The sequence below is a fragment of the Haematobia irritans genome, chromosome 1 (genome assembly GCF_050003625.1).
Source record: "Haematobia irritans isolate KBUSLIRL chromosome 1, ASM5000362v1, whole genome shotgun sequence".
In the NCBI taxonomy this organism is placed as follows: Eukaryota; Metazoa; Arthropoda; class Insecta; order Diptera; family Muscidae; genus Haematobia; species Haematobia irritans.
In genome coordinates, this window is record NC_134397.1 from 121,783,799 (window position 1) to 121,797,185 (window position 13,387).

General features: G+C 36.0%; 1 protein-coding gene and 1 long non-coding RNA gene across 2 annotated transcripts in view; one reads left to right on the plus strand and one right to left on the minus strand.

Annotated features, from left to right (window-relative positions):
• Nucleotides 1-2,272: 2,272 nt before the first annotated feature.
• LOC142221761 (uncharacterized) overlaps nucleotides 2,273-13,387 on the minus strand; it is a 31,442-nt gene continuing 20,327 nt past the window's right edge. Inside the window, exons 2-3 of the long non-coding RNA XR_012718203.1 lie at nucleotides 2,978-3,050; nucleotides 2,273-2,918 (exon numbers count right to left, since the gene is read on the minus strand). This is a non-coding gene — a long non-coding RNA (uncharacterized LOC142221761). The remainder of the gene's footprint in view (nucleotides 2,919-2,977; nucleotides 3,051-13,387) is intronic.
• On the plus strand, nucleotides 11,310-13,300 carry LOC142221758 (uncharacterized). Its single transcript, XM_075291552.1, has 2 exons — nucleotides 11,310-11,755; nucleotides 12,176-13,300. The coding sequence occupies exons 1-2, from the start codon at nucleotides 11,416-11,418 to the stop codon at nucleotides 12,838-12,840; spliced, it is 1,005 nt and encodes a 334-aa protein (XP_075147667.1). The 5' UTR covers nucleotides 11,310-11,415; the 3' UTR covers nucleotides 12,841-13,300.

Consider the following 13,387-nt stretch of genomic DNA (forward strand, 5'->3'; position numbering starts at 1 on the left):
CGTTTTTCAGCGGTGGATTATCCCACCTCAGTAATGCTGGTGACATTTCTGAGGGTTTCAAAGCTTCTCTAAGTGGTTTCACTGGAATGTGGAACGCCGTTCGGACTCGGCTATAAAAAGGAGGTCCCTTGTCAATGAGCTTCACATGGAATCGGGCAGCACTCAGTGATAAGAGAGAAGTTCACCACTGTGGTATCACAATGGACTGAATAGTCTAAGTGAGCCTGATACATCGGGCTGCCACCATAAGCGTAGGAAGGCCTCTGGGGAGGGGGCTTAGACCCCCCCAGAAAAATGTTAGCCCCTCCCAGAATTTGAAAACCTATTTACGATTTTCCATTTTTATAAAAAATAAACAAGCCCAGCCAAAAAAGCGTCTCCAAAAAAGTAATGAAAATGATCTTTTTGGATCCGGAAGTGGTGCAAAATTGGCGAAGAAGCGATGAATTTAACATGGGATTGTCATAGGACGGAAGTCCTCCATTCCAACAGCCGTTGCACTGAATTTGCATCACTTCTTTAGGTGTGATCCGAATTCAATGTTTTGAATGTATATTAAAAAATTCTGTTATATTTTGTCAAATAAATAATTTTTATAATTTTTAATGGATTCTAATGCTTGTCGGAACGTTTGACCTCAAATATTTTTAAAAATTCACAAGTTTTTCAGATTGGATTTAGAATTTTTTTTTTCGACAAAATTTAAATTATTTGTACTATTTTATGAATTCTTACTTCGTTTTTAAGGTATTTGAAACAAATAAGTTAAAATTTCCCATTAAAAGTATGAAAAAACCAAATTATAAAAAATTGAATTTAAAGAACTTCCTGAGTAGTTAAAATAAAGAACATCATTGGGAGTACATCTTCTGGAAGTGCTTTTAAATTTGTGCCCTTGGAAGAACTTCCAAATTTTTTTGCTGGGAAATGTGTGGAACTACTTTTAGTTGCTTTATTATAAATTAATTTTCGAGTTATTTTGATGTCTAATTTTTTTATTCATTTTTATGAAATAAAACATTAATTGAAATATAAATAAATGAAATATAATTTTTTAGCTAGGGGGGCTATAACCCCCCCTAGGAAAATTGTCAAGCTACGCTAATGGCTGCCACATAACCTAACCTAACCTAACCTAGGTGTGAACTATTGTTTACTACCATTTAACACCATTATAAATGCATTTAAAATTTATCGTCTTTAGAAATAGAAATAAATATGAATTTTATTAACGAATAATTTTGTACTTAATTTCTGGTTTTAAGTTGGCATTATCGCTTTAAAATGGCCATGTTTTCACGTTCACTTTTCTTTAGTAATACATTTTAAAGTAAATAGACTTTTTCAATTGTTCCTTTGGATCATTCCCTACCAATTTGCCAAAAAGGTTGTGTTATTCTTTTAGAGATTCAAGTTTTGCCGCTAAAATGAAAAATTATTTTAGCGGCAAAACTCGAACTTAATGCCCGCTTTTGATTTTGAAAGAGTCCGTCAACTCCTCTTGGACTACTTATTAATAAAGAGGAACTAAACTTTGTGCCCATAATGCCAAAATGATAAACAAAACTCATGTGCACACATACATAAAATGCTGCTCTCAAGGCAAAAGCATATGCTGTTTTTTTCGAATGTATATTCTCTTAGTTCTGAATGTCTATTCTCTTTACTCCGAATACTCATTTTAATATTCAATGGCGAAGCCTTATTAACCCTCTAATGCCCAAGCCCGCCTTTAGGATAAGGAAGCTTTTAGTAAAACATACCTTAAAACAACAAAAATGGGCAAAATAAAAAGAAAACTTATTTGAAACTATTCAAGAGGCTTTGCAGAATATGCTGAATTTTTCCGTATAAATTTTTCGTGCTTAGTTCTCTTGCTTTTGTGTCGTTGACATTGAAAATTTAATCAGCTGGAAAAAAATTGGGGCATCAGAGGGTTAAAATACCAAACGCATAGTCAAAGCAAATGAAACGGCATACAAGCAGTATCACAGAAATTGATTTCTTTTGATTCTCTCGCTGTGCTATGTTGATATCTTGCGTCAACCCTCCCGGTTTCTATTTCTTTCTCTATACTCTCTCTATGATTACAGAGACCAAAAATTTATTGCGGGTTTCAGGAATTATCATTCTAGCCCTGCACGCCGAATTTGGTTAAACTTCGTTCAGTTTTATATATATGAACCGAGTTGGACATTTTGTCCAAATTGGTTGAGATTGCGAATGTGAATCTTTACATATAGCCCTCCCTTCAAATTAAAAGGATTTGAGATGGTATCGAAAATTTTTATATACAGAATAATGCAGGGTATAATATAGTAGACCCCGCCCGACTTTAGACATTCCTTAGATGTTTCTATCTGGAATAAGCGAATGATTGCTTTTAGTAAAGTTTTATGAATTATTTCCATTTTTCTAATATTTTTAGTTGACCTGCACTGCAACAATGTTGCATCAATGAAATTCGAAGAATGATAGCACCATATGGCTTTGGACACTTGGTGCAACATTTGCCTCCTTCCTTGTGAACATACATGTTTCTTAAATTATATAAATTCCGCATTTCTCTTTTGATCATCGATGGGTCTGTCTCATTACTGTTCTCCTGGTGTTTGTTCATACGCAGCTTTTGTCTCCGAATAAATTTGTCCGTCTATCGGTTGGGGCTCGTCTGCCCAGACGTCTTTTCATGTCGGCATGTTTGTCTCAGATGAACCTTCGCCCGTTTAACAATCACCAGAAGCCAAGAAAACGCCAAACAGGTAAAGATGCCACCACCAACACCACCGCCAGTTACCAACAATCCAAATAAATCTATAGTCCACCACAGCAGCTGGTTTTCTTCTATTGAATTCGCATGCAATTGCATACAAATTTGGTCTGGCATTTACAGAGATGACGTTGTGGAATTAAAGATCCTACAAATAGGGGATTTATAGGCGATGGTGAAGTGATAAATGTAAAATATTGTACTTACGTTCCGTTCCACCAAGATGAGCCAGATTTTAAGGTCCTCTTTCCAGCATTCCAGTTTTAGACCAAATAAGTTCCTACACAAATATAAATATGTTTTTTTTATAAATCGTTCCAATTAAGTTTTAGTTGAAACCTCTTCATAGAAATTATGTCAATTAAAAAATTAATACGAACTATTAACAAATTTATTGATTCAATAAAGTTTTGTGATTGTTTTTAGTTCACAAGTAGTTGAATAATTACATTAAAACATTCTCATAAATTGCATGAACGTTTCCATTAATAGTATGAATTATTTCATTATATATCCGATTAAATTGTTATATACACAGAGAGTACAGATTGGTTGAGATTATCGAATTTATAGTCAACCTCCTTTTGGCAGTTGCCAATCGAATGATGGCAAGTAGGACTTACATGACATAGAGAGTTAATTGTGTCAACCAATAAATTCTGCTATAAGTACCTTCATCATTCGGTTGTGTTGATCAACTATTGGAGTACATACAACCGAATTACGAAAAAGATTGGTCCCGCTATCCAAATCCAATATCAAATTTATTTTTAAATGAAAGTAGTACAGTTTGTATATCTATAATTAATTTTTATTTCTTTTGTTAAATACTGCAGTGATAGTAAAATTGACATTCTAGCTACACTGTTAGAAAAATATGTTTTTCATATGTTCCGATATAAACAAAATGTGTTTCGGGCACAATTTTTAAACACAATATATGTAAGTACCAAGATGTAATGTTCCTAAACTGACACTAAATGTTTGGGACACATATGTTAATATGTTAAAATATATTATGTTTGGGGTATGAATGTTTCATAAAAATAATATGTGTGAATGTAAACATATATAAATTTACAAATTTCGAGCAAACATATATATGTTTACAATTTCTGTGAAATGGTTGTATGTTGTTTCGGAAAACTGCTTTATGATAAGGCCAAAAATTTTATATGCTTAAGTCTAAATATTATTTAATTTGAATATTAGAATGAGTATTCGGAGTAAAGAGAATAGACATTCAAAACCAAGAGCATAGAGATTTAAAAAAAACAGCATGTGTTTTCGCCTTGAGAGGAGAATTTTATGTATGTGGGGACTGTAACTTTTTAATAACCCACATTTCGAAGTTTCATTATAAAAATTTAATATAGTATAAATGTCTAAATTGCAAAAAAAAAAATTGGTTCGGTCGGAGCAGGAATTGAACCCACGACCCTTTGCATGCAAGGCAGGCATGCTAACGTAACGATAATTGTCTAATGGTTACTATAACTACTACGTAGCCCAGTGGATAGTGTGTTGGCTTACAAACTGTATGGGCCTCGGTTCGATTCTCCGCCCAGGCGAAAGGTAAAATTAAAAAAAAAAAAAATATAAAATTGAATAATTTCTTCAACATTATTTGTATTACAGAAAAAGGTACTAAGAACTAAAAATTTCGTGGAAGTGAAAATTATGTGAGGGAATGATCACAATCTTCTTTGGGGAAAATTCTTCCAAGCATATAATATTTTTGGGCTCAAAATGCTTCCAAACATATAATATGTCCACATAAAACAAACATATTAATATTTCGGCAGTATCCAATAATATATGTGCTTCCTGCAAAATATGTTTCTTCGAAATTGGATCAGATTTAGATATATCTCCCATACATATCTTTCGCCCAATGACGACGGATGCCATAGTGTCGCTTCGAAAATTTTGAACGTTTGCACAGAGATGGTACCGAAAATGTACATCTACGGAATGGTGCAGGATGTAATATAGCTCACCCGCCCGACTTTAGACTTGCCTTACTTGTATACTCACCATCATTCTATTGTAATAAGTTTATCATTCCGCTTGTAATGCAAACGAAATATCGATTTCCGACTATATAGTGTAATATATTCTTTATCAAGGATAAATTTTAAGACGATATCCGTCTGTATTTCTGGCTGTCTGTCTATTGCAATGACGCTACAGCTTTCAATAATGAATTTACCGTGTACCAACTCTTCTTTTGTCTGCATGCAGGTCAAGTGTGAAGATGCGCTATATTGGCCCATGTTTTAATACAGCACCATATAAAGCGATGCTCTGAGTATGGTTCTTTATCATCGAGACATTGAAAATTGAAATCTATAGATATTTTGAGGCCCGCAAATATGTGTGTGGAATTTGGAACGTAACGGTCCAGTTTTTGGTATAGCCCCATATAGATATATTTCCCACTCTGACTTCTTGTGTTTCTAGAAACCGACATTTTTATCCGATTTGGTTGAAATTGTAAAACTAGAATTAATTTGCTTTTTCCTGAAATTGGAAAAATTTGGTTTATATTGGCATAGGTTTGATATTGTTCTCATATACACCGGTCTCCCGAATAATCTTCTTCAGGGGAAAGAAGGAGCACTGATCACCCAAATTGCACGAGACTAGAAGTAAAACCGAGCTACTTGGGAGAGTAGATTTTACCTCTTACAAAGATCAGGGTCCAAACTTAACCTCAACCTCCGAATACGAGTATATGTTTCATACATGCTAGAATTGCGGTACATCATCTTGTCTATATATTCTATATGCCAGTTAGGAACTTAACTGACGAACATTTTTCAGTTAAAGTTAACCGGAGAGAAGATATTTGCAATTTACTTTCTGTTAACTGGCAGTTAAAGCCTAACTAAGCTACATGAAAATGGCCGTTTGAATACTATAAAATGGCTGCTAAATGATAGTTGAAAAATTTCCTTACGGTTGGTCGTATCAACCAATTTGAACCAAAATTAATCAAATGAGGTAGGTTTGGTTGTCACAACCAATTATCTTGTGGCACGAGAGAAAATCTGTTGAAAATCTCAACTAATGCACTCTTAGAAAAATATGTTTTTCATATGTTCCGATATAAACAAAATGTGTTTCGGGCACAATTTTAAAACACAATATATTTAAATGCAAACATGTAATGTTCCTAAACTAACACTAAATGTTTGGGACATCTATTTTAATATGTTAGAATATATTATGTTTGGGGCATAAATGTTTCATAGAAATCATATGTGTGAATGCAAACATATATAAATTTACAAATTTCGACTAAACATACATATGTTGTGATATTTTATCCAAAGGGACAGAGAGAGTATAGAGAAAGAAATAGAGATGGAAACCGGGAGAGTTGACGAAAGATATCAACATAACACAGCGAAAGCATCCAAAGAGAGAAATTTTTGTGAAACTGCTTGTATGTTGTTTCGGAAAACTGTTTTATGATAAGGCCAAAAATTTGATATGCTTAAGTCTAAATATTATTTAATTTGAATAAAGAGAATGGACATTCGGAATTAAGAGAATAGACATTTGAAAAAAAGCATGTGTTTTCGCCTTGAGAGCAGCATTTTATGTATGTGTGGACATGTGTTTTGTTTATCATTTTGGCATTATGGGCACAATTTGTTTCTTGGTTCGTTAAAAGAAATCAGGGGTCTTCATAAAAATAACGAAATGGCACTATACTCTTTTTAGAGTTGGGACAGTAAAATGAAATAAGGAGGAAATAGTGAAAAATTACACAGTAAAATGTATAAAAACAAAGTTTAGTTCCTCTTTATTAATAAGTAGTCCCAGAGGAGTTGACGGACACCTTCAAATATAAAAGCGGGCATTAAGTTCGAGTTTTGCAACTAAAACAATTTAAAAAGTTTATTTTCTTTAAAATGAATTATTAAAGAAAAATAAAACGCATTTTAGACCGATTGTGTTAAATGCTAGTACAAAACTGTTCACGCCTAAATAAGTTTATGTTTATATTATAAAATTATTTATGTATGTTACTACTCGACTCCATGTTCTTCTTTTGTTAGAGTTTTTGAATTCCTTCCAAATATTAAAGTTTTGTACCAAAAACAGTTTTTTGTTACATAAAAAATAATATTTTATCCAAAAATCAGTCAATTTCGTTTATATCAAGCACTGTTAATGACTATACATCTTTAATAACCCACATTTCGAAGTTTCATTATAAAAATTTTATATAGTATAAATATAAATGTGTAAATTAAAAAAAAAAAGAAGTGTTCGGTCGGAGCAGGGATTGAACCCACGACCCTTTGCATTAAAGGCTGATATGCTAACCACTGCTCCACGTGGCAAACAAATGTATGTTTCTGTTAAATAATGTTATGTTTGCATGGGCTCGTGGGCGCTGTAAACTATGCTATATAAATGTAACTTATAACGATATAACGATCTGTTGGTGACCATAAAAGCTACGTAGCCCAGTGGATAGTGTGTTGGCTTACAAACTGTATGGTCCTCGGTTCGATTCTCCGTGCAGGCGAAAGGTAAAATTTAAAAAAATTATAAAAGTGAATAATTTCTTCAACATTATTTGTATTACAGAAAAAGGTGCCAAGAATTAAAATATTTCGTGGAAGTGAAAATAACGAGTATGTTAGGGAATGAGTACAATCGTCTTTGGGAAAAATTCTTCCAAGCATATAATATTTTTGGGCTAAAAATGCTTCCAAACATATAATATGTTCACATAAAACAAACATATTAATGTTTCGGCAGTATCCAATAATATATGTGCTTCCTGCAAAATATGTTTGGAACATATGTTAAAGAAGCGATTTTTTTTTGAGGGTGTGATTATAGGTATGAACAAATGCATGTAAGTACAGAAAATTGGTATAAGCAACTTTTTTTTATTTCTAAATATGGAATTCCGAACTAATCTCTTCTCTGTGTGTAAGTACACTTTATTACACGATACGAAAAGAAGTAAAACTTTTGTCATATTTTTGGTGTTTCTCACATTTTTTTATATATGCAGCATAGAAGTACCATTTTGTTCCAACACAATTGTCACTTCAGGTTGCCAATATTTCTAAACCACTCGACTTACAGCTGACGCAATTATTCCAGCGACAGTTGATTTTATTGTTTACACCATTACACAAGCATTTTGATATAATGCATTCAGAAGTTTCAAGCTCACATGTTTTTAGCGCAACGTTTTTTTTTACACCCTCCACCATAGGATGGGGGGTATATTAACTTTGTCATTCCGTTTGTAACACATCGAAATATTGCTCTAAGACCCCATAAAGTATATATATTCTGGGTCGTGGTGAAATTCTGAGTCGATCTGAGCATGTCCGTCCGTCCGTCCGTCTGTTGAAATCACGCTAACTTCCGAACGAAACAAGCTATCGACTTGAAACTTGGCACAAGTAGTTGTTATTGATGTAGGTCGGATGGTATTGCAAATGGACCATATCGGTCCACTTTTACGTATAGACCCCATATAAACGGACCCCAAAATTTGGCTTGCAAGGCCTCTAAGAGAAGCCAATTCCATCCGATCCGGCTGAAATTTGGTACATGGTGTTAGTATATCGTCTCTAACAACCGTGCAAAAATTGGTCCACATCGCTCCATAATTATATATAGCCCCCATATAAACCGATCACCAGATTTGACCTCCGGAGCCTCTTGGAAGACCAAAATTCATCTGATTCAGTTGAAATTTGGTACGTGGTGTTAATATATGGCCTCAAACTCCCATGCAAAAATTGGTCGAAATCGGTCAATAATTATATATAGCCCCCATATAAACCGATCCCCAGATTTGACCTCCAGAGCCCCTTGGAAGAGCAAAATTCTTCCCATTCGGTTGAAATTTGGTACGTGATGTTAGTATATGGTATCCAACAACCATGCAGGAATTGTTCCTATCAGTCCATAATTATATACAGCTCCTATATAAACCGATCCCCAGATTTGACCTCCGGCGCCTTTTGGAGAAGCAAAATTCATCCGATCTGCTTGAAATTTAACAACCATGCCAAAAGTGGTCCATATCAGTCCATAATCATACATAGCCCCATATAAACCGATCCCGAGATTTGGTTTTGGAGCCTCTTGGAGGAGCAAATTTCATCCGAGTGAGTGGAAATTTGGTACATTGTGCTAGTATATGGTCGTTAACAACCATGCCTAACTAGGTCCATATCGGTCTATAGTTATATATTGCCCTTAGATAAATCGATCCCCAATCACACAAAAATTGGTCCATATCAAGTTCATAATTGTATATAGCCCCCATATAAGCGACCCCCATATTTCAATTCTGGCTCTCTGCGTACAAAAAGTCCATATCGAGTCGTAATTATTTGTAGACTTAACTATACATAACTTTTTTTGTCTAATATATACAATGTATGGAGTAAATCACAATTTAGAAAACGATGTTAAGAAGTTTTAAGATACCACAACCCAAGTAATTCGATTGTGGATGACAGTCTTTCGTAGAAGTTTCTACGCAATCCATGGTGGAGGGTACATAAGATTCGGCCTGGCCGAACTTATGGCCGTATATACTTGTTTTTTTTTTTTTTTTGAGTGCAAGGTTGGCTCTACCAAAGTGTCGATCATCTCAAAACGACGCTTCTCCGGGAATAGGTCAACATACCGCCGATTCACTTTCTTGGAAAGTGCGAAGGCTTAATTAAAAATAAATTAATAAATATTAGGTTTTACTTTCTTACGTTACATATCAGCCACATTGTATATGGAATCAAACTCTGTTTTTTTACATTTGAGTACTCAGTAATCCGATATTGCAGCTGTTTGCTGTTTATTGGGTTGGCTACATTCCTCCAGATGCCGTTCAATGCTTTTACGCACAACATTGAAAAGACAGCTTGGCGACTGTGCCCACCAAAATCTCCGAATCTCAATCCCTTGTACTTTTGTGCTTGGGGAATTTTGGAGAGTTGACACTAAAAAATATCAAGAAGGCACTTCACTTAGAATACGCTAAAATATTTTAGAATCACATTAGTCCGGAGTGTGATGGCTTTTTCGGCCACACTATTACTATTTTAGTTGACACAAATGATGGATGGAAAGAGCACAATTCTCAACTGATCCATCGTGTTCTTTTTAACAAAAAGCAGATTCGGCGAAGTCGTTTCTACAGTCCCACCACAAGTTTCTTTCCCACAAAGTTCTTTCACTACGCTCTTCGGACTTACAGTTCCTCCTCTGAGTTCTTCGAATCTATTCTTCTACAAATAATTTGTTCGTGTGTGTAATTGCACTATTGGGATCTACGGTTCTATGCACAGAATTCTTCGGTCCACTGTTCTTCATGGTCACAAGTCTTCAACTGAGTTCTTCGGATCCAGAGATCCACCACTGTGTTCTTCAAACATACAGTTAAATCTCTAAGTTCCTTGAATCTATAGTTGCACCATAAGTTTTTCCTGTGTTTAGTTGACCAATAAGTTCTAAGCATTAACAGTTTCCTTGCTGAGATCTACTTCGGATGTACAATTTTGGCACTGAGTTCTTTAGGTGCATAGTCCTTTCATTATGTTCCTCGGGTCCACGGTTCCATCACTTAACTTTTCGGATCTTGAGTTACTCCACTGTGTTCTTCAGACTTGCAGTTGAACCATAAAATCTTTCAATTTTAGTTTAGTTGAACCACTATGTTCTGGGGATTGACAGTTTTCTTGTTAAGTTCTTCCGATGCATAGTTCCACCACAGAGTTGTTTCGGACGTACTATTCTCACGTAGTATTCTCAGTAATAATAAACTATTGAAGTTTTCGAGAACCAGAAGCTGTTCTCGATTCTAAGATGTCACAAAATATGGCTTACTTAAAAAATACGCATTAATATTAGTTTTTTTTTGTAATATAGTAGTATGTAATATTGAACATCTTTTCGGAATCTTCTGAACATATATGGAATATATGTAAGAAAAACTTTTCGGTGTTCGGTCGAAGCAGGGATCGAACTCACGACCCTTAGGTTAGGTTATGTGGCAGCCCGATGTATTAGGCTCACTTAGACTATTCAGTCCATTGTGATACCACAGTGGTGAACTTCTCTCTTATCATTGAGGGCTGCCCGATTCCATGTTAAGATCAATGACAAGGGACCTCCTTTTTATATCCGAGTCCGAACGGCGTTCCAGTGAAACCACTTAGAGAAGCTTTGAAACCCTCAGAAATGTCACCAGCATTACTGAGGTGGGACAATCCACCGCTGAAAAACTTTTTGGTGTTCGGTCGTAGCAGGAATCGAACCCACGACCTTGTGTATGCAAGGCGGGCATGCTAACCATTGCACCACGGTGGCTCCATAGTATCCAATGTATTAGTTATAATATCGACTTTGCCTTAGTTTTTGCCTTAGTTTGTTGATGAATATTTTTTTAATATCGCATCGATATCCCTAACAGATGTTCACAATAGATTGACCACATAAATGAACTACGACCATTTTGGTATAAAAGGATGATGCACCCATTGCAGATCTTCAGTAAATTATTTGATTTAGATTTAGAAACAACTATCATCGCAATCCACAGTCGCGGAACAATTAATATTCTCATCGTTAAAGTCAACAAATTTTGAGATATGAAGGCTTTTATATTAATGTCGTGTTTGGCTTTGGCAGCGGCCAAGCCTGAAGCCGGTTATGCTTATAATAGGCCCGGTGGTGGTGGTGGTGCTGGTGGTAGTGGCGGTGGTGGATTCGGGGGTAGTGGCGGTTTCGGCGGCGGTGGTTCGGGAGGATTTGGTGGTGGCGGTGGTAGTGGAGGATTCGGTGGTGGTGGTAGCGGTGGATTCGGTGGTGGTGGTTTCGGTGGAGGATCCGGAGGCTTTGGTGGTGGCGGCTCTGGAGGTTTTGGAGGAGGTGGCTCTGGAGGTTTCGGTGGTGGTGGTAGCGGAGGCTTCGGTGGTGGTTTTGGTGGAGGTAAGATTATTTCATGTTAGGGATTTAGTGAGTACCAAAAATTCTACTTTTCGAATTTTTCAAAAATTTAAAATGTCGATTTTATGACTAATTGTGATTTGAAAAATTCGACTTTTCAAATTTTGGAATGGTCGATTTTTTAATTTTGTAAATTTTTCAAAACAACAACATTCGACCTTTGCGATAGTTTAAAAGTCGAATTTTGACTTTGAACATTCAATTTTTTTATGAATTGTAAGCACATTCGACATTTCGATTTGTTTTTCGTTAAAAGTTTGTTAAAAATTCGATTATTCGAATTTCAAAATTACAAAAAGTCGAGTTAGATTTTTTTTGACCGAAAAATCGATTTTAGATTTTTGCATCTCCATTTCAAATGAGCCCATTCTCTTAAATCCTATTTCTTTGATTTCATTAAAGGTTCTGGTGGAGGTTTTGGTGGTGGTGGTGGCGGCGGTGGTGCCCTTGGTGGTTTTGGCGGCGGTGGTGGTGGTGGCACCTTGGTCCAGAAAAATGTTTATGTCCATGTGGCACCTGAGGAACCCGAGGAGATTCGTCCCCGTAATAATATTCCCGTTGCTCAAGCCCAAAAGAACTACAAAATCATCTTCATTAAGGCTCCATCTCCTCCTTCTTATCAAGCTCCTGTTATTCCCGTTCAACCACAAAACGAAGAAAAGACATTGGTTTATGTGTTGGTGAAGAGACCAGAAGAACAACAAGACATTGTCATTCCCACACCAGCTCCTACTCAACCATCCAAGCCCGAAGTATACTTCATCAAATACAAGACTCAAAAGGATGGTGGTAGTGGAGGCGGATCTGGTGGAGGTCTTGGTGGTGGCCTTGGAGGAGGTTTAGGTGGTGGTCTTGGTGGTGGTTTAGGCGGTGGTTTAGGTGGTGGTCTTGGAGGCGGTTCCGGTGGAGGTTTCGGAGGCGGTTCTGGTGGAGGTCTAGGCGGTGGTTCCGGTAGCGGTTTAGGTGGTGGCCTAGGTGGAGGATCTGGTGGCGGTCTTGGTGTTGGCATTGGTGGCGGTGCTCCTTCGACCAGCTATGGCCCTCCTGGCAAATCTGGACCTTATTAAGTGCAAAACTGAAAAAGTAGAGTAATGTTTACAACAGAAGATCTACTGCCAACATCACTGCAACCATCGATGACCCATGCCATAGAATACTGGAATATTCCGCTCTGACTACTCATATCTCTCCCACCAAAAAGAAGATAAACCCCTGAGCCCTAATTACCTAATATTATGCAATATAGGATATTAGTCAGAGAACAGTTATGACAAATGTCTCTCATCTCTTTCTCTCTCATTCTCCTGTATGATATCCTATTCTCTTCTCTGATACTATAATGAATCTCTTGCTAGGGTAAGCCTATCATCTGGGAAGTTGCTATATTTGTTGGATATTTTTTAACCTTAACTGTAGCAGCTTTCCAAACCGACATTTTCTATAAATGTTGTATTTTATTTAATTTGTAATTTGTTAATTAGTTTTAGTTTGCATTATAAAGAAAATAAAACGGTGACAAAATTTGAATTTTACATTGTTTTAATTGAAAATTATTATCAAAGTTAATTGTACGAGATTTACCTTTTATTTGGCGAGATTGGGCAACTCTAGTGT